The sequence below is a fragment of the Spironucleus salmonicida genome, chromosome 4, assembly GCF_000497125.1.
Source record: "Spironucleus salmonicida strain ATCC 50377 chromosome 4, whole genome shotgun sequence".
Classification (NCBI taxonomy): domain Eukaryota; phylum Fornicata; order Diplomonadida; family Hexamitidae; genus Spironucleus; species Spironucleus salmonicida.
Window position 1 is genome coordinate 512,512 of NC_090599.1, and position 20,023 is coordinate 532,534.

A 20,023-nucleotide genomic window follows, 5' to 3' on the forward strand; every position below is an offset into this window, starting at 1 on the left:
ATATCGATAATTTGTTATAAATTTCTTAATTTGCAACCATATATTCTCAACTATATATATTTCACTTCATTTATCTATTTCTTCTAATGTAAAAATTTCTCCTTAATTATTACTAAAGCTTATTATTTAGTCAGTAATTATCACACTATGTATTTTAAAAACTGGGTAAATACTGAATATTTCTGTCATTAATTGATAATCTAATACTACTAATTCATTGCACATCATTCTAACGACTAAATAATTACCATTCAATCGAATTTCAGAAATGGTTGATACATGATTGTATATTTTCATAGAATTTAAAGAATTCAAATCTACCTAGTATAAATTTCCTTATTCAGTACCCAACAATAATATATTTTAGTATATTTCGCAGGAAGTTACTGTTTCATTTATCTCAAGATCTTTAAATCTAATAAGCTTATTAGTATGAATTTCCCAAATGCCTGTTTCTAAAATCGAAAATATTTATCCTCCAAATAGGTAAAACGTAAAAAGATAAACAAAATCAGGTATCTTATGCAATAAAGATCCATTTTTATAAATTTTATCTGAATCAGATGTGTATAAATCCTTTTAGTTATACATCCCTGGATAATTACCTATAAAAAATTATCGCTAAAATGTGAATATTTTAGGCCCTGTAATTTTATAATTATTAAAAACGCATGCTTAGTCTTAAAATATGATCAATTCGTCTTATTTTTAACCTAAATAGAGAGGACTATTAGAGTTTCCATGACTCACATTAGTTACTTCCATTTTAACATTTATATATTACTGTATACTAATATCTATATTATTATGTGTCATTAAAATGTCAGAAATTTCCCAAACCGTCGAAAAAATCCATTTCCTGCTTAAATTTGCAACTGGTGAGAAGCTAAACCAACTACAGAAGCTTCTTCAGACAATATCAAAATATCAACCTCCATTAACAGATTCACAGCTTAGAACATACCAGAAAATCGTAAAATTCACCAAACAGACCGAAATTGACTTATAACATCTCATTACAGACGCAAAATAAGTAAATTTAGAAGATTTAGCGGTCGAGAAAAGCGAGGAAATCTTCAAAAAGTCATTCGAACGAATAGAGCCAGCTCCGCCTCCGCCACAGCTAGCTTAAGCTATTTAGCCATAAAACCATAAATTTGAAGCAGAAATTCAAAATTAAATTCAAATTCTAACCACGCAAATTCAGCACCAAACTGCGCAAATTACGTCGCTAACGATTGATTTGCAAAATGCGCAGACGACAATTTTGGCCCAAAACGACGAAATCCGCACGCTGAACGACGACAATTCCTCTCTAGCCGATCAAGTTTACTCACTCAAAAATGCACTTTAAACGCAGAATTTGCACATCGCGGGACTCGAAAAACAGGCCAAAAGCGACGAGAAAACGCGCAATTTTCAGACCCAAATCGACTCGATTTGCGGCGATTTGGCGACCGATTTTCACGATTTGAAGCAGGTTTGCCAGAACCTGAAGGACGCGCAGCCCGCCGTTCTGGGCGAAATCTCGCAGAAAGTGCTCGAAATGGAGCAGCAATTTGTGCTCGAAAACGCGCAAACTAGGCAGCAAAATCGCGCGATTCTGGCCATCGAGGAGCAAATTCGGCAGTACGAGGGCCTTCTGGGCAGCCAGAAACCGCCCGGAAGCGGGATTTTGAAGAACTCGCAGGTGAAAAATACGGACGTTCTGATGAGCGAAGTTTTGCGGATTTGCGGCGCGTTCAAGAGCCAAAAAGTCGTCCTGCAGCGTGCCAGCCTGGACGAGTTCGTCCTAGAGCGCACTGGCGTGATTTTGAGGCTTGAAATGTCGGAAAAGGGCACGCTGTGCGTTGTCAGCGAGGGCGGAAACGCCGTAAAGGCCGTCAGCCTGAGCCAGTACCTGAAGGGGGTCGTGCAGGGCGTTGGGAGCCCAGGAATCGGGCTCCGGGGGTCCGTGCGCACGCCGAGTTTGGGGCAGAGGACGCCCGAGAGGAGGCCGCAGAGCGTGCGGGTTGGCGTTTCGATGCGAAAGTGACGTTTTTGTCAATTTGGGTGCTTTTTGAACCAGGCCAGGACGAGATTTTTGGCGATAACAGATTTCGTGCTCTGGACTGCTTGAGGCAGCGGGAGGCTTGTGAATGTCTTAATGTCTATGTGGCTTTGCTGGCATTCGTTTCTTAGCTTCTTTCGGGTCGAGTAGAAAATATCCTGAAAATCCTTCATTGGAGGCTACGAGTAGATGTTGAGGTCAAATTCTGAGAACTTCTTGTCTAAGTATTTTTTGTATATAAGCCCGAAATCTTGATTTTGCTGAGTGCAAATTTATGCCACAGCACCTAGCTGACAGTTATCAAATTTCAGGCTTTAAATAGACTAAAACAGTGAATAATATCTACCTGCTTTGTTGAGCATCTATTTTTTAATCTCTGTAATAAATAAAAACTGTGCGTATTGTAAATCTTTATCAGCTTGACTTTCTAAGACAGAAGATTATCCTGATTCTAACAAGTCAATAAACTCATATATCTTGGTAAATTTTTCATTATATAGCTTCATTTATATGTGTTTTCTATTGCTTAGCAGCATGTTCATTTACTTCATACTATATTATTTTATATAATAATCCATGGTTTTTCACTTCACATAATGAGACATGTTTCCTTATCAAGGTAAATGTAATAGCAAATAGATTTTGAATCATCTGATGAGGTTCCATTAGTACCTTAAAATTTTAACGACTCTGATATTCAAGTTTTAATTTAAACAGAGAATTTCGGCTAACTAAATTTATTTTTAAAACAAAATTCCTAGCACGCGTAATATATTTTAAATTATTACCAAGAATCTTTAAACTCTCTAATATACAATGTAGATTTTTTGAGGCTGTTAACCAATATTACGTGCTTCCTTGACTGCAACTAAATTGAAAATTAAATAGACATTCCATTCCTTATCTCATAAACTTATAATTTTACGAATTAACATCTAGAACTGGCCCTTACTGTGTTAAATAATGTTATTTTTGACACAACAAAAGTTGTTTTTGGAAATGTATCTACCGTAAGTTTACTGTTTTTGATTTCAGAGACGGACTCGAAAAACCTTCTTATCACGTTCATTCGATTCGCCATTAATATTGCGTAAAACTCCAAAATTTCTCTAGAAGAAATCTCTCCACTACTTGATATTATATTGCATTCTCCACACTTCGACGACTCTAAAACGGTTATTTGTTACACACTATCACTTTTTGAGGTTCTAATGTGGTAGAAAAGCTCTGAATTTGCAAAAATCTTCGTTTAAATATTACCAAAATTTACTGATATAATGAGCAAAAATATCAATATCAAACTAAAGCGACAGTTTCTCCAGACGTTAGATGAGGTATTTTTCAGGAAATTCAAATAGATTCAGAAATAGATTAAACCCTAAATTGAGCGCTTGGCTGACGTGCTCTTAACCCTTAACTGCAACTCCGAGCTAATTTTTGCATGTTTTTCGTATATTTACACTTACTTAGGGTAGTACTAAATCGAGCAACTATATAGCCTGATATTGAGTTAACTTAATAGTGTAAATCTTAACATTTAGGCGAAGGCACTCGATTGCCTGATAGATTTGATTGATAATGGGGTTGACATCGACGAGAATATGGTTGATGTGGTGAATAATATTTAGTGTACTGACTCAACAATTTTGGCTAAAATCTGTGGGTTCTGGATATCGTGTTCCGATCGAGAAGATGCGATACTATAGTGCGTTTCATTACAATTTTTAGAACGTATTGAGGACACTGCTTTCGGAGATTAAAATATGGTGATAGTTCGTGAGTTTCTCAAGTATGTGCAACAGTATATAGAAAACGAGAGTGATTCAGTGTGATTTGATTAAAGTGGTATTATTATAGAAAATTAGTATGCGGTGATAAAAATAGATTAGATATGGGATTTGATAATATTTGTTAACATTTTGTGGTAAAAAATAGCACAGCAATATAAAAATTGCAATTTGACTCAGAAAAATATGGGAAGGTTTAGAAATCAATATTAACATTTCCCTATCGTTATTATATTATAAATAATATAAGACTTATGACTATCCACTTCATATTAATGAATAAAACTATTCAACAATTAGTATAAAGAAGTAAAATTTTAGGTGTTCACATTAACTGTGCTATTTAATGCGCTCCAATGAAGTCATAACTAGAAATTCCTTAAATAATCAGTCATTTCGGTAGTGTGTAATTTTTACCTTAGGATTTAATTGAGATTTTTAATTACTCAGCCAAGGAAAGCCGAAAATAAGTATTTTTATTCTCTGAAATTTAATACATTCCTTTATATGACTAGGATGATTTAATTCTAGTCGATTTATCAGGAGAAGTGGGTATTTTTATTAAATGGTTTTAGAGTAAAATTATTTTTGGTCAATATAGACATTGTGATATCGGAATTATAAGATTATTGCTCAGCTAGTGTGATTGATGATATTCATATTTTTAGTAGTATTATATTTGCAATACTTAAACACAAATAATTGATCAAGTATCAATGTAGAAATAAATTAGTTAATAAATTAAATAATCCATTTGATATATTATTTTTACTGCTTATAAACCAAAAATTACAATATGTCATATTTATTAGATATAAAACAGATTGTATTAGTAACTCTTAAAATAGAATATATTATAATAAATTTGATGACAATTTTATAAACTGAGAACATTACTAAGTAAATTTCTTGATTTTTAACTAGACAAAATTATAGATTCTTTTAGCTATGAAGATACTTCACTAAAATACGTTAATTTATATCCAAATCTGTTAGCTTCATTTTTCTACGAATTAATAATAATATATATATTACTATGAATTAAAAATAGATTATACTACATATTTATCTGTTCACTATAATAATAATCTTTTCAAAGTATTACAATAAATAAAAAGTGTTATTAAATAAATCATATAAATAAGTGTAAATCTAACAGATTTTTTAAATATAAACTTCAATTTTATATATCCGTATATCATATTATATCAATTATTAGATCCCATTCCGCAAAATATGGAGAACAACCCACCATAATTATAGTAAAGTATTGGTTCACATTCTGATGATGCACCAGCTAAAAACCAGATTATTACAGAAGATAACTTCAAATTGATAGTTAAAGAATCATTATTGCCAGATGTTAATTAGCTGTCATCTTATATGAAAACGTCTATTTTAGAAGGATTATCATAACAGTAAGTCGTTACAAACTAAAAATGGGGTTAAAATAAAATACCAGATCGGCCACCTGAACCATTCTGGAAAATTTTTCTCGGAACGTTTAAGGATCCAACCTTGATCATATTGATAATTGCTGCGATTGTATCAATTATTATCGGATCAGCTATTCCAGCACAGAGAAAGCATGGTGGCTACATTGATGGAATTGCTATTTTGGTAGCCGTCGCAGTAGTTTCTCTCGTTGGATCAGTAAATGACTATCAAAAAGAAAGATAATTTAGAAAGTTGAATGCAGTTAAGGAAGCCAGAGACATTACTGTTCTTCGAGAGGGGAAACTCATTTCACTATCAGTATATAGTCTCGTTGTGGGAGATATTTACGTCTTCGAAATGGGCGACTAGCTTGCAGCAGACGGTATTTTAGTCTCGCACCAGCTGCTTAAAATGGACCAGTCTCAAATCACTGGTGAATCAATGGCAATATCGAAAAATGCACAAAAACCATGGCTTGTAGGAGGTGCGCTTGTATCCGAGGGATCAGGCAAAATGATCGTCACCGCGGTCGGCATTGACACGATCAACGGCGAGGCGATGTTGGCTCTATAAGACGATAATGATCTTGAAACCCCACTGCAGACGAAGCTCAATGCACTGGTAAAAATAGTCGGTTACATAGGCCTCATTTCGGCTGTTCTGACGTTTATCGTGCTCATAGCTAAATTTTTTATAGCGAACTTGCACCAGGACACCCAAAACTACGCTATCTGGGTCAATTATCTCATCCTGGCAATAACAATCGTAGTCGTCGCGATTCCGGAAGGCCTGCCGCTCGCTGTTACTATATCCCTGGCATTTTCTATGAAGAAAATGCTCAAAGACCAGTGTCTAGTGCGCAAATTGCAATCCTGCGAGACTTGTGGCTCGATTTCGATAATTTGTTCAGATAAAACCGGCACGTTGACGATGAATCAGATGCGTGTCGTTAGAATCTTCACTCCTAACACATCAAACGACTAAATCAAGCAGATAATGTCAGCGAAAAAGGGAGTTCCTGCGGACATCTATTCCGCACTATGCCAGTTCAACACGTCCTTCAATAAGGTGAGGCTGAACGGTGACACCGTTCTGGGCTCAAAAACTGGCGGCGCATTCATGCTAATGTCCAGAGATGTCTACGGCTGCGATTACGAGCAGTTCGTAGCGGGTCTCGTCTATAACAATGATCCAGAAGGCGCTGTAGTACACCAGATCGACTTCACGTCTGACCGAAAGCGCAGCACAATGCTTATTGATTTGGCCAAATTCTCGCCTCCCGGCAGCGTGAAAGAGCAAATTCAGCAAATTTAGTCTAGCGGGCAGTATATTTCGGTCTGCCGCGGTGCCTCGGAGATCATTTTGAACCGCTGCGTTTCGTACATTGATCCAGATTCAGGTGCCATTTTACCGCTCACGGAGGAACTTAAAAACATCATGCTAGCGAAGATCTAAGAGTATGCGAAGCAGTCGTATCGGACTCTCATAATGGGTTACAAGTAGATGGAGAACATTACGAGCGATTTAGACGAATTGGAGTAGGATATGGAGTCTGAGCTGATTTTCCAGCTTTTGGTCGGAATTCAGGATCCGTTGCGCCCTGGAGTTCCAGAGGCGATAAATCAGCTCAAAATGGGAGGTATTAAGACGGTTATGGTCACAGGTGATAATTATATTACTGCAATCTCTATCGCAAAAGAGGCAAATATCATCGATTAGCACGTTGAGGACGACCGTATTTCTAATTTTGCAGTTACTGGTGAACAGGTTCGCAAGATGTCGGACGAAGAATTGGATTCGATTTTGCCAACTTTGGCTGTCGTTGCTCGCTGCCAGCCAAAGGACAAATATCGCGTAGTTTAGAGGTTTTAGATCGCAGGTCACGTTGTTGCAGCTACTGGGGACGGTAGTAATGATGCTCCCCAACTGAAGGAGGCGGACGTCGGTTTGGCGATGGGAATTGCCGGTACCGAAGTCGCCAAAGAGGCTTCAGATATTGTCATCATGGACGACAATTTTTGCTCAATTTTGCATGCCGTTGAGTGGGGAAGGACAGTTTTGGCGAGTGTGCGTAAATTTATATAGTTTTAGCTTACTGTTAACGTGGTCGCTCTGGTGATTGCTTTTTTGGGGGCGGCGTTTCTTTCTGAGTCTCCCTTGACTGCGATTCAGCTGCTCTATGTTAATCTTATTATGGACTCATTGGGATCTTTGGCGTTGGCCACTGAAGGGCCTACACCAAATATTCTTTAAGCGCCTCCTGTTAAGCGTTCCGCATCGATTATTACACCTGGAATGCTTAGAAATATCATCATTTAGTCGGTTTATTAACTTCTGGTGTTGCTTATAATGTTATTTGAATTTCCTGGAAATCTTATTTGCTTTACACCTACACAAGTAACTGGTGAGAAAGCTATTTAGTACAGGTACACATCAATTTATAACTTCTTCATTTTTGCTTAAATATTCAACGAATTTAATTCCCGACGATTGAATAACGAATTAAACGTATTTGATGGGTTGTTTAAGAACATTCTTTTTATTATTATCATTGTTGTTACGGTTGCTTTGCAGATACTTATTATGTTTACCCCTGGTCTTAGAGATATTTTTAATGTTTATTCTTGCAAGTAAGGCGCTACTAATTGTGGAGGTTTAATCTAATATGGAATAAGATGGGAGACTTGGCTTATAAATTTAGGACTCGCTGCAGCCTCTTTAGTTTTCCATTTCTTTGGACGGTTAATTAGGCTACCAAAAGAGTTTAAACATTAAGAAAAGGCGCTGAAAAACAAGAAAGTTAAGCATATACCTGAGCCGAGTACACCAATAAAAGAATCAAAAGAGCTGATCCAGGTTCATTCAGAAAAATACTTAGTTACCGCCAGCATTGCAGATTCGTTGATTAGCAACAATCAAGTCGTTTTGCAACCAATAGGTATTAATAAATATTAGTGAGATTTATTGATTATTATATATATTATTATTATATATACATAAAATGTCAAAATTTACTTCCACCTTCTAATTCGACACCGAGCTGCCACTAGCATCCATTTTAGCTCAATTAAAGGCCAACCAACAAGAAGTAATCACTGACAAGTTCTCAACGCTCTCGAACGAAATCCTTAACAACTGCCTTTTGTCGACCAACGAGCGCATGCAACTGAACAAAATTTTTCACCAGCTGACGCAGACGATGCTTTTTGACGGTAAAGCGGTCAAAAACAACAAAATCCCAAATCTAACCAAAAAGATCGAGTTCAGCTCTTCCACGCCCGCTTTCGCCGACCTGACCGAGACGCTGAAAAACCTGCTAGTCACCAAATCACTCCTCGAGGCCTACCTCGCAATCATCTCCCAATGACACCAAAAACACGTCGATTCCGTCGATTTCGAGCAAATATCTCTCGACATCTTCGGCACTCGAAAATCCGAAGCAGTTCGGGGCCTTAAAAAGGACAATTTTGGCCGCGACGGCGCTCAAAATTTCAAGTTTCTGGGATTGAACCATGCGGTCCCACACCGCGAAAACTTGCTTCAGGGACAGCATTTGGCTGAAAGCGGAAAGGAAAAATTTCACGAGAACGCCAGAAACTTGAAAATTGATCGATTTGAAGTGGTGATATAAGGCTGGGTTAGATTGGGTTATGAGCGCAATCGCGTGCTAGACGAGAAATAAGAGGGTTTCAATGTCGTGGAGTTTGTGGAAAATCAGTCTGTAAAATTTGCTGAAAATATTGATTATATCAGTTGTAGAATCGTATAAGAATAGGAAAGGAGCTATAAGAACGGAAATTTTCTGATATGGGAATTGGATGGGGAAATTTGTCAGTTTTGGGGCCCCTTAGAAGTTTACGAGGACATCTACAATTTAGGATTTGAAGAGTTGGAATTCAACTGAAAGATTCTCATGAACCTCTTTGAGAAACAGCATAGTATACTATGATGTTGTTTGTGGTAGAATGAGGTCTAAGTGGTTCAGATTTGCTGTGAAGTCTTTATATTTTTGTGGTCTTTCGACATCGTTAAACCCGTGAAATGTATTTTCTTAGAATGATTTTTGGTAAACTTAGGTATCATATTAATCGTGAAATGATATTTAGAACTAGTCAGTAAACAGTTTATAAAGAGATTCTGACTGCTCTTGAGTAGTTAAATTTGTGTAAAAATACGAATCTGATACTCGGATAATCGAGTCAATAATGTCTTATTCAGAAATAAAATATTTTGTCTTCTCGATAGTATCTGGTTATGTGTTAATATAATTTTAGTAATTGGTATCGAAAATTCTCTAAAGGTGAATATTTTCTCGCTTAATAACATCATACTCCTGATGAATCTATATATGCTATTTATTTTCATACAAATTTTCTGGTGTATATCCCTTAACTCCTAGGTTTTTCTATATTTCATTAAAATACTTAAAAACTGACATTTTTAATATAGTTATACTATAAAATATAATAAAAACAACTGGAAAAATCCTTCGGAATCTAGTTTTGTATAAATTCTTCTATCATTGTCTACAAATCATCATTAGTTTGCATAAGCGATGCGTTAATATTCTCTTATTCAATATATTTACCTTAGAATTCGTCTGATTTTTGTTACTCCTGAAACAGTGCATTCTCTAGTTTCTTAATTTTTTCGTCTCTAGTACTAATAGCATCTTTCAGAGACTAGATTTCCTTAATTTTATTATTTGCTTCTTTTTTGACCTCATCAGCTTCCTACCGCAGCTACTTTGATAACTGTAGTAGTTTTTGTGTGCTTTCCATTTTTGAAATTTCAAACCCAAATAGTTCTTTATATATTTTATGATTATTATATAAATTACACTATTTATTGAAAATGTACGCCCGTATGCTCCCGAAGGCTTTTCCAAGAGACACACCTAATGTAAAAATATCATCATCTTAAGACCAAAAAACACTTATTCTTTCCACATAAACCCCACAGACTACATTTTCTCTTCCTCTTTTTCGCGCTTTCCCTCCAACTTTCACATCTGACGACGTTTTCAACGAAATCGGAGCAGTTTAGAGCTTTTTAAGCGGTAAAACTTCTATTTTAGTTGTTTTGGGGTTCGAAAAGTCAGGAAAATCGTTTAATTTCCTCGCGATTCTAACGCGATTTTTACAGATTCTGTCAAACTTTTCACTTACTTTTGGTGACAAATTCTATCAATTTGCAGAGGTTGTGACACCGAACGAAATAGATAACTTAATTGAACTAATAAGCAAAGAATTGCATGTTGGAATTACCGTAAAACTAACATATAATAATGCCGAGTTCTTTCTGATCAGAGGGATGTCGTACAGTTAAAAAAATCTACAGTTCTATCAGGCCATTTCACACCCTAAAATTTACCTCAGAACGTCCAAATTGCTATAGAATTTGCCCATACAACATGTGATTTTATAGGGTAAATATGCACCAGATTTCAACGTTTTGGTGTGTCTAGATTATGATGAAATGGCTAGTTTACGGGTCTTAGAGAAACCATGCTCAGTTTATCAATTTTTGAAATTTTTAAATGAAAATGTGACACCAAAATTTATAGTTAACGAATTCCAACCTGACAGAATTTATGCTCAGACTGCCACAATTTAGAAGGAAATGAGGCGGCGTATGGAGGGTTTTAGAGATGAAATGCTGAATGTATAAGCGGTTTTGGATTCTGAGCGAGTCAAGTTCAGGACAGAGATTTAGACTCTGAATGGAAAATTGCAAGCTGAAATGATGAAAAATGAGGTATTGGGAGTCAGAAGTTATGCATTGGAGTAAGAAAATGAACTTTTGAGGGAGGAGGTAGAGCGACTATAGGAAGCTGGGGCGTTTGCTTTCTAAAAACTTCAGGATAATGGTTCGACGTAAGGTAGCTTGAGGTAAAAGGCCAGCTTGATGAAAAAGGCTGTAGATATCGATGATTTAGAGATGCGGGAGACTAATTTTGGAAAGACCAGAAAAATTCAATACAAAAAGGTTGAAGAATGGTGAGACATAATTATCACTTGTATCTATTCATGACACGTTCGTAGGCTGATGAAACTATTTTTCCTAAAAAGGCCCCATGAGTTGCATCCACTTCTCTGGATTAAAAATCCTTGTCTTTAAATGATGGGTTTTTAGCCTCATTAACTGTCATTATATCTAAATACTTGTATATCTTAGTTTAGTATTCTTGATCATAAAGACCGGATCTCGTGATTTTTTCATTTTATGTTAAACAATCACAAACTTACACTGAGTATTTCTATATGCATTAAGTGATATCTATCTCTTTTTTCTTAGCTTAAATTGGATATTATGGAGACTTGATAAGTTTTGGAGATTAGCTCTATTTTAAAACATTTTTAACAACATTATTATCGTTAGAAATTTTTCTTCCAACTAATATTGCTTTTTATGGTGTAACTTTAGGTTTTTAAAGATTACTTTGAGGTTTTTAAACTAATAAAGATGAACCAGAATTTGGAGTCTTCGATTTTTACTCAGGGGTTCTTTTTAAAGGTTGGTCTACTTTTATTGGTAATTCTGGTTTTTTGGTAATTGCGATTTACTACTCCTTCTTTAGTTCTTCTTGAAAAACTTTATCTTCTACTTTTTGTAATTTTTTGTAATATTCTTCAATAAATCCACAACCAACACATTTGAGCTCAATATATTCTCCATTTTAAAGATTAATTCTTAAATTAACTATACTTTATGTTTTAAAACTCTATATAAGTTAAAATAAAACTTGTGCTACAGGAACACTACCAGAACTTAATAAACTTATACCCTCAAATACATCACAATATAAAAATCTTTTATTCTCAGAATTTGTAGATTTTAATTATAAACTTGCAATTTAGCTTTAAACCGATGATCTTAATGGTGCTTAGTTTGCAGGTAATAAATTGAGAACCTATAGCGAATCTTCAAACGGCTTTATTTGAGTTTCTAGTGAAAACTGTCGATTTTCTGGGTCATCAACTAGTTGCAACTGAATAGTTTTGTTTGAATTTTGAGATTAAAAAATACAAATAATTCCATTTTCTAAAAATTCCGTCGTACTATATTTTTTGGAAGCATCCAGTAAAGTTTTAATTAAATAAGGCTAATTAACATTAAAATTTGGAGTTATTGATATCTAAAAATGACATTTTACTGTATTTATTAAATATGAGTTATAAGCTTCTTTAATAAACGGTACTTTACTTTCCAAAGCCTTAAATTCGGAACTTTAGAGAATATGGTCAAGTTTAGTAGCCTGTAACTGTAAATTAGGTAAAGATGCAAACAAATATAGTGATTTATATTCATCAAAAGTCAGTGATATTGGTGCTTAAACTCCAGAAAATACAGGTACTAAAGGTGATGTATTCAATGATTAAAAAGACTAAATAGCGATATCTAAAATCTTAATTCGAATATTTGTCGCACCCAATAGTGTATAAACTTCAATAGAAATTTAAACTGCTTATGGATCATAGTTAAATTAAAAAATTGGGAAGTATTTTGATTCTGTACTCACTGTACTCTTATAAAATGAATGTTAATAATCAAGTTGAAAATGGTTTAATATCTGCAAATTATCAAGGAGATTTGTATCTGGGACAAGAACTATAAGATCTGAAATCTATACTTACTTGTTTTGCATTTTTATTCTATAATTCTATAATTATTATAGCGGCTATATATTAATTTTTTTCCACTCCATTGGTAAATGTCAAAATTAATCTTTTTTAAATTTATCACTGTAACATGTATTACACAGATATTCTTTACATTATTATCTAATTTTTATCTGTCTTCTCGTAAAAACTTTAAAAAAACTGTTTAAGAAATGAGAGAGTTAAATTCTAAGCTTGACCATTATAATTCTTAATTCGCCTTATCTCAAGAACAGATCTAGTAATTGCAATATGTTTAGAAATAACTTGAGCAAGCTTCGATGACTTTATCTCGTGTTTAAATGACTACTCGTGTCCTGATGTTTATTGCTAGCTTCATTGTTGGTAAAGTTGTTAGTTCGCAGTTCAAATTTGAGATGACATTTAAAGCTCCATTTAGCCTATTCCCTCCTTTAAGCTTAGTTATGTAGAGAGGTGCAGATAGAGGTACCGATGTATTAACTTTTTAGGGTATTTCATTTTTGGTTAATTAAAGTATCAGAAAAATAATTTCCCATTTTTTAGCAGTCAAACTTCCTAAAGCAAAAATGCCAGTTACTGGCTTATCTAAAAAATTAGCTGGTGACGATGCCAAATAACTGTAAGATATGATGTCTTGGTTTTTCTGAAATAATGAATTCACTCAATAATAATCTAACTATCATTTTTATTATGATATGTTGATCTACCAGTTAATCTAACAATTTCTTTACAAATCCCTTTCAAATAAGAATCTACCTTTTATTATGTTAATTGTTAAGGAAATTTTTCTAAATTTAAGTATTATTAAATTTTTGGATATTTAAACGAATTTAGGTAGCTTATACTTGCCGATGGCACGTTCTTATATTCTAAAATGATTTAGTTTATGAATCTATCCAATGGCGGTATCATATTGGTTTTTTAAAGGTTTATTTTAGGTTAAGTATTTTTCTACCATGTCTTAAGATCAATTGAAAGACCAGATTTTAAATCAGCATCTACTACTTTATTTCTTACATCGTCTTTAGCATGCGAATTTACTGTCTATAGACTTAATGGTAAATCAATTGAGGCCATATCCTTATCGTATTTAATATGTTTTCTTTACTGTCTTTTCTTCTAAGTTTCTTTTTATTATATTAAATTTTCTGTTTCATCAATACTATCATCAAGTTTTGAATTCTCCGACTATACATCTGATTCTTCCCCTTCATATTCAAAAATAGGAGGAATAATTTCCTCTAGGTGTATATTCTATGCGTTTAAGTTTAGTTAATATTAGTCTTTAAAGAAAGAGGTTAAAGTTGCTACCATTTTCTTTATTCTAGTTCCTTCCTCCGCATAAGCATCTACTTATTAGATTTAAAGCGAGATCACTTTGACACCAAATATATCTTTTTATTTAATTACTATTAAATATTAAGATTGGTTGATAATTAAAAAACTATTTATAAAGCTTTCGATAAAAGGTAAAGAAGATGGAAATAAATTAATCTGGGTTGGAATAGTATATGTATTAGCTGATTTTGTAGATTTTTCTTAAATATCTGTGATTAAGTTTTGTAGCAAGGTACCAGCCAATTCTCCAATATGTTTAAATTCAATATTTTAATATTAAAATAGGACAAAATAATTATATTGCTCTACATATCTTTATATGACACAGTTAGTGTGTTTATCATAAATTTTGTTTAGGCTTTAACTTATTTACGGTAAATTTCCAAAAACTTCTGTACAAATATCCCAAGTAAGAATCCGAGAATCAAAATGTAAGGCAATAAATTAATCTTCTTTTTAGCTTAATAATCCCATTAATATTCCAGAAAGTTACTATGCGTTAATCCCTTTGAGGCAGCCTATTTCGCTTGCAATTCGTGCACCTAAGAAGAAAACAGAATTGAAATTTTCAATGAAAGTTACTAATATTTCTTGAATATAGTGATCTTCTGAAATGATAATTGAGTCTATACCAATTAACGCCCCATTCGTATACATTTTCACAAAAGCTAGAAGCAAAATCTGATAATCTGATATAACTTTAGCACGTATCGGCTGATAGCATAATATTTTAAATTATGTATTGTGCCCTGGTTATTTTTATTTAAATTTATCTGAAAATCTTAGTAACGCAATTGCCTTTGCAATTAAATCAATGAGGTCACTGATTGATAAATTACTAAGTTAAGGATAAATTTCTATTTACTCGTTAGTAATTATATCGGTAGGTTCAAAATTTTGATCCAAATCATCATCAAAAAATGAATCGGTTGCACCCATTCTTAATTTTTATTGATAGTATATTGTTTTTATTATATTATAATATACTTAAATATTTATTAAAGATTAATATTTACTTCTCTAGATTAGAATTTAATAAATACTGCGAAAGTGTATATAAAACATAATAATGCGCGCAAGTTCTATTTTAGTAATAATTGAACTTTTAAAAATTAATTTATTTTAAAGACTGAAAATTAAAAATTATTAGTCATTAAAATATATTCATCCTCCAATAATTAATACACCTCTTGATTCATCGCAATAACAGTTCCTCTGAGTTAGCTTAATAACTTAGTTGCATACAGCATTTAAATTGGTTAAAACTTAACTCGAATTAATCTTAGGATTAATATTAAGGTTAACAAATTTTTAAATTTTTGGATATTTTTATGCATCTAAAAAACAAATTTCAGCATCTTAATTATCAATAAGTGATGATAGAATTCCTTATAAAAACTCATCTAATTCCGGTATAAGAACTGCAACATTATCCATTTTTTATTATATCTTGGGTTAAATTTAGATGTTAGGAAGTTTATCTAGTTAAATTTTAAAATTTTCTTTCTCATTAGGCAAAATATTTAGTAACTACTCTGATATAGTCTATTTTTTAGCAGTCTGTAAATTAATAGGAACATCCAATGAAGTCATTGACATATCGTACTTAAACTTTGCAATCTTCTTTGGCTTTTCAACTACTGGTATATCAAAATTATCAAGATCGTCTGATTTTTCGACATTTTAATGTTAATAATCAAATGTTGGAGGTGCAATTTCGTTGATATTAATTTTTTACGCAACATTTCTTAATTTATTTTAATCTTAGAAAAATTAAATTAACTAATCTACGTACTTAATAGCTTTATGCCCATCTACTGAATCTATTTCAAACTTAATTAAATTCAATTTCATAATTCTCATATCATTAACTTCAGTTTCTTGTAGTTTAATTACATATGATTTATTTTATTTGATAAGTGAATCATTACAAAATGCTTCTAAAAACTAAAGAGATGAAGGAAGTATTTAAAATTCAACTGGAACATCAATAATATACTAGGCAGAATTTTCGCAATTATCTAAAATAAAATTAACTATTTCTAAAACGTTTCCCTCTACTAGATCTAATAAAGTAAAAAATTCCTAAACTTTGTATACAAAAAGTACAAAGTAATTGTATTAGGTAACATACCTTGAACATATTATGTTATACTCCTCCCCAAGTTCAAGAGCAATGTTTGGAAGTAATTTAAAAAATTCAAAAACTTATTCCCAGCTGAGAACTCTAGTATCGAAATGAAAAGGTATAAAACATTGCCCTTATTTATTTTTAACTAGCCCAACTACAACTCCAAGTAATCCATCTTTTCCAACTTCTTCAGCAATTTTTGCCCCAAAATAGTAAAATTAATTAAAATTTTCATAAAAGTCAAAATCTACATAATCAGCTTGGTTTTATCCATACATTAAAACTTTTCGCTAACAACTCCGCAATGCTATAAGAGCCCCATTTGTGTACATTTTTACAAGCGCCAAAATTGCATCATTATATCTAATAATTATATCTCCTGAAAAGGGATGGACACAAATCACGGTGATTTTTGTTGATTTTCCAGGTTATATTTTTTTGAAATTAGGGTCGAAACGTAGGAGAGAAATTGACTTTGCTAATAAGTCTAGAAGATTTTGAAGAGAAAATTATAGATAATCCGCATTTAAATAAATAGTATTGTTTTTAATCATCTCTGACGGATCTGGATTAGGTATTGTGAACTATGGTGCAATTCCCATTTATTCTGGTATATAATATTATATCTGAAGTTATATTAAGTATCTTCTTTTCTATTTATATATGATATATAATAAAAAGTATTTATTAGTGGATTTTAGAATACTAGAGACTAATAATGTTGAACATAAAATTTATATATAGGACGTATTATTATGCACATTAAATTCTAATAAATGAATGATATAAAATTAAGAAGCTGTATAAATTTTCTTTATCAGATAAAAAGTAAAAATAGTCTAACAATATAAACTAGTTCTTCAATATAAAATTTATATTTTACATAATTCGGTATTATATATTATATTTTTTCAGTTAATACTATATTGAAAATGTAATAATTGCCATAAAATTCTCTTAATTAATTGAGAGATTAATTACACCTATCATAATTATAAAATTCTAAGTTAGTAGCAGAAAATAAATCTTTACGATTTGATTCACATTTAAACAATTCGCTCTTATAAACAAATATGACCAAAAGTTATATCCCTGAAGATAAGAAATTATTTAATAAATTATTTAAAGGAGTATATAGCGTTATTGGTGATTTATAAGTGTGTAAATTAAGCTAACAAGATTTTTAATAATTGAAATAGATTTAGTGTGAACTATAAAACACAATGAAAAATGAAGATTTTTCGGCATTGGTTGAAGTTAATACTTAACTATTATAATTACAGACTTAGTTTTTGAAGAAATAACAAATATAGCCTATGCCATAAATTAATGAAGTATAATAAAAAGAGTATTAAAAATTTAAATAATTTGTTGAATAAAATAAGCTTCAACCTTAAAATACCTACTCTGACAAACATTTAATGAAATAAGCATTATAGTCATTATCTAGTAATATTTAAACCCTTTATGATGCAAATAAATTTGATAGACCATAAATTAATTTTTCTGTAGGTTCTTCATTTGTGGTAAACGAGCTTTCTAAGCATTTATCAGATTTAATTTAGACTCTATAAAAAACCCATATGTCTAATAAATCATTATAAACAGTTGAAACCTAAGAAGATAAACAACTTAATTATCTTAAAGTTTAATCTCAATAGAAAGATATGTAAATCTAATTTTATCAAGATATGTTTGAAAGTTAAAAGCAAGACTTGGAATAAGTAGTATCCTACGTTAAAAATGCAGCGGAAAGTACACAGGAGAACAGTTCCATTCGATAGTCCAGTTAAATTCATTTAATTTAGTGACTAATTTTGCTTTAAATATACATTCTATACTTATAATTACAATATATAATAATAAAAAGCTCAGCACTGTAAAACGCATCTAATACACCAAGCACTCAAAAAGAAGACAAAAATACCACAGAATACTATTTTAACTCTATTTTCTAACATCTTTTGCTCGATTTACCATTTAACACCTACATCAGAGTTGGCAATATTTTCATCAACAAATGATGCGGTTGTACATTTTCCATTTCTGTTCTAAAAATCAAAATCGTATTACTAATATAAATTCTCATCAAATGCAAGCGGAAATTATGATACAAATTAAACTTCAGATGAAGTTGAAGGTGGTAGAATACAAGTTTTTATATTTTAGAAAAATGCTTTAGGTGAAATTTTGGGAGCTGCAGAAATTGTGAATCCAAAGTCTTAGTATGTTTGTTATGTCAGTTGTGTATCATATTCAATGAAAATAGATCCTGTATCTTATCCAAATAAAAGGTGTCTAGGTGTCACAATGATAATAGTGTGATCCTATTTTTAAAGGATTTTTCTAGTTGCTACTTTTCCAATTCTGTCAAAGATTTTTATGTTACTGGCTTTTGGAATCGTAATTGTGATTTCAGAAATAACACGAAATTAGCCTTGTTTTAGCTTTGCAATATCCACACGACTTCTGCGAATACCTTTAGGTGAAGGATCTAAATTTTTGAAATAGAGTTTGTCTATAACATGAACAAGACCAACCTAGGATTCATCAAAGCCAATTCTAATAGGAAAACCAGATGGAATAACCGTACGAGTAGAGTTCACCTCTAGGGTGGGTAATACTGCATAAAATACCATATCAATGTGCTCTACCTCAAGAATTGGTTGATATTGAATAGGGCCAATAGTAATTATTGAACTCGAGTTCTCTCTAGGTGCAGAGTCAGTCTTGTAGGAAACAAGTTTACCAAGAGGATGTTTAATCTTTAAAATTTACGTAGAAACATCATACGGTACAGGTAGTGTTGTGGCAAATCTAACCTTCAGAGTTCTATCTTAATAAATACGATCTGATTCTCTAAAATCTGCTTACTAATCTGGTGAAAATAATGAAGAATATTTATTTACAAATTAATCAATTTTAACAGTGTAAGTGAAAGTAAGAATAAAAGAAGTTGCTTCACCGAAGTCTTCACTAAATTTAATTCTATAGAAAAATACAGGTAATATAACGTCATTTCTAAGAATTCTTTCTGTAAACATTATTTTATCATTTATTTTAGCTTATACAAAGGATACTTTATCTAAAAGTTCATATGGTACACCATAGTCAAAATAACCAGGATGATCATTTATTTTAACTTATACATACAGCTAAGAAAATTCAGTGTAAAACATTCCTTTTGATACATCAACGTTTCTAGTGACATTTTTAATATGGAAATACTCTGCTTCTTCGAAAAATAATGTAAGAAATAGCATTATAGGGAAAGGTGATCGATTGAATAAATTAGTAATCTATATAATATTATAGTAACTCTTGCTAAATGAATGTCGAGAGTTAAATGATCTTTCCAAGTAAATATGATAGAAGCAAGGACTTAGTAAAAATGCTATCTCCATTTAAAGATGCATCATTTAGTATTTTTTAATCATAATGTATTTCTAAAAAAGATTTTAAATAAATATAAATATACTAGCTTAACAATTACATTACATAAAATCCAAATATTAATTTATATGACTAAAGGGTTGTGTTTGATCCTAAATACTCAGTTTAATAGGATACTCACTAAAACTGTCCTTAAATAGAAAGATAAAAACCGTTAGTAAAATATAAACTAGAATAACTTTCA

General features: G+C 32.1%; 14 protein-coding genes across 14 annotated transcripts; 7 read left to right on the forward strand and 7 right to left on the reverse strand. All coding sequences in view use genetic code 6, as the record gives it.

The window, feature by feature from the left end:
• Positions 1-66: 66 nt before the first annotated feature.
• SS50377_23734 (uncharacterized protein) lies at positions 67-765 on the reverse strand (the record flags this gene model as incomplete). The annotated part of the gene is made up of 1 exon (XM_067907598.1): positions 67-765. The coding sequence occupies one exon, from the start codon at positions 763-765 to the stop codon at positions 67-69; it is 699 nt and encodes a 232-aa protein (XP_067764572.1).
• Positions 766-820: 55 nt separating this feature from the next.
• On the forward strand, positions 821-2,035 carry SS50377_23735 (uncharacterized protein; the record flags this gene model as incomplete). Its single annotated transcript, XM_067907599.1, has 1 exon — positions 821-2,035. The coding sequence occupies one exon, from the start codon at positions 821-823 to the stop codon at positions 2,033-2,035; it is 1,215 nt and encodes a 404-aa protein (XP_067764573.1).
• Positions 2,036-2,043: 8 nt separating this feature from the next.
• Positions 2,044-2,601, reverse strand: SS50377_23736 (uncharacterized protein; the record flags this gene model as incomplete). Its single annotated transcript, XM_067907600.1, has 1 exon — positions 2,044-2,601. One exon carries the CDS (start codon positions 2,599-2,601, stop codon positions 2,044-2,046), a length of 558 nt encoding a protein of 185 aa, XP_067764574.1.
• A 72-nt stretch (positions 2,602-2,673) lies between these two features.
• On the forward strand, positions 2,674-3,882 carry SS50377_23737 (uncharacterized protein; the record flags this gene model as incomplete). The annotated part of the gene is made up of 1 exon (XM_067907601.1): positions 2,674-3,882. One exon carries the CDS (start codon positions 2,674-2,676, stop codon positions 3,880-3,882), a length of 1,209 nt encoding a protein of 402 aa, XP_067764575.1.
• Positions 3,883-4,112: 230 nt separating this feature from the next.
• SS50377_23738 (uncharacterized protein) lies at positions 4,113-4,487 on the forward strand (the record flags this gene model as incomplete). The annotated part of the gene is made up of 1 exon (XM_067907602.1): positions 4,113-4,487. The coding sequence occupies one exon, from the start codon at positions 4,113-4,115 to the stop codon at positions 4,485-4,487; it is 375 nt and encodes a 124-aa protein (XP_067764576.1).
• Positions 4,488-5,073: 586 nt separating this feature from the next.
• Positions 5,074-8,232, forward strand: SS50377_23739 (Calcium-transporting ATPase; the record flags this gene model as incomplete). Its single annotated transcript, XM_067907603.1, has 1 exon — positions 5,074-8,232. One exon carries the CDS (start codon positions 5,074-5,076, stop codon positions 8,230-8,232), a length of 3,159 nt encoding a protein of 1,052 aa, XP_067764577.1.
• A 370-nt stretch (positions 8,233-8,602) lies between these two features.
• SS50377_23740 (Rab-GTPase-TBC domain-containing protein) lies at positions 8,603-9,712 on the reverse strand (the record flags this gene model as incomplete). The annotated part of the gene is made up of 1 exon (XM_067907604.1): positions 8,603-9,712. The coding sequence occupies one exon, from the start codon at positions 9,710-9,712 to the stop codon at positions 8,603-8,605; it is 1,110 nt and encodes a 369-aa protein (XP_067764578.1).
• A 416-nt stretch (positions 9,713-10,128) lies between these two features.
• SS50377_23741 (uncharacterized protein) lies at positions 10,129-11,277 on the forward strand (the record flags this gene model as incomplete). The annotated part of the gene is made up of 1 exon (XM_067907605.1): positions 10,129-11,277. The coding sequence occupies one exon, from the start codon at positions 10,129-10,131 to the stop codon at positions 11,275-11,277; it is 1,149 nt and encodes a 382-aa protein (XP_067764579.1).
• Positions 11,278-11,287: 10 nt separating this feature from the next.
• SS50377_23742 (uncharacterized protein) lies at positions 11,288-12,922 on the reverse strand (the record flags this gene model as incomplete). Its single annotated transcript, XM_067907606.1, has 1 exon — positions 11,288-12,922. One exon carries the CDS (start codon positions 12,920-12,922, stop codon positions 11,288-11,290), a length of 1,635 nt encoding a protein of 544 aa, XP_067764580.1.
• A 66-nt stretch (positions 12,923-12,988) lies between these two features.
• SS50377_23743 (Transmembrane domain-containing protein) lies at positions 12,989-13,564 on the forward strand (the record flags this gene model as incomplete). Its single annotated transcript, XM_067907607.1, has 1 exon — positions 12,989-13,564. The coding sequence occupies one exon, from the start codon at positions 12,989-12,991 to the stop codon at positions 13,562-13,564; it is 576 nt and encodes a 191-aa protein (XP_067764581.1).
• Positions 13,565-13,574: 10 nt separating this feature from the next.
• Positions 13,575-15,194, reverse strand: SS50377_23744 (uncharacterized protein; the record flags this gene model as incomplete). The annotated part of the gene is made up of 1 exon (XM_067907608.1): positions 13,575-15,194. The coding sequence occupies one exon, from the start codon at positions 15,192-15,194 to the stop codon at positions 13,575-13,577; it is 1,620 nt and encodes a 539-aa protein (XP_067764582.1).
• Positions 15,195-15,419: 225 nt separating this feature from the next.
• Positions 15,420-16,988, reverse strand: SS50377_23745 (uncharacterized protein; the record flags this gene model as incomplete). Its single annotated transcript, XM_067907609.1, has 1 exon — positions 15,420-16,988. One exon carries the CDS (start codon positions 16,986-16,988, stop codon positions 15,420-15,422), a length of 1,569 nt encoding a protein of 522 aa, XP_067764583.1.
• Positions 16,989-17,141: 153 nt separating this feature from the next.
• SS50377_23746 (uncharacterized protein) lies at positions 17,142-18,197 on the forward strand (the record flags this gene model as incomplete). The annotated part of the gene is made up of 1 exon (XM_067907610.1): positions 17,142-18,197. The coding sequence occupies one exon, from the start codon at positions 17,142-17,144 to the stop codon at positions 18,195-18,197; it is 1,056 nt and encodes a 351-aa protein (XP_067764584.1).
• Positions 18,198-18,257: 60 nt separating this feature from the next.
• On the reverse strand, positions 18,258-19,649 carry SS50377_23747 (Dolichyl-diphosphooligosaccharide--protein glycosyltransferase subunit 1; the record flags this gene model as incomplete). Its single annotated transcript, XM_067907611.1, has 1 exon — positions 18,258-19,649. The coding sequence occupies one exon, from the start codon at positions 19,647-19,649 to the stop codon at positions 18,258-18,260; it is 1,392 nt and encodes a 463-aa protein (XP_067764585.1).
• Positions 19,650-20,023: the final 374 nt, after the last annotated feature.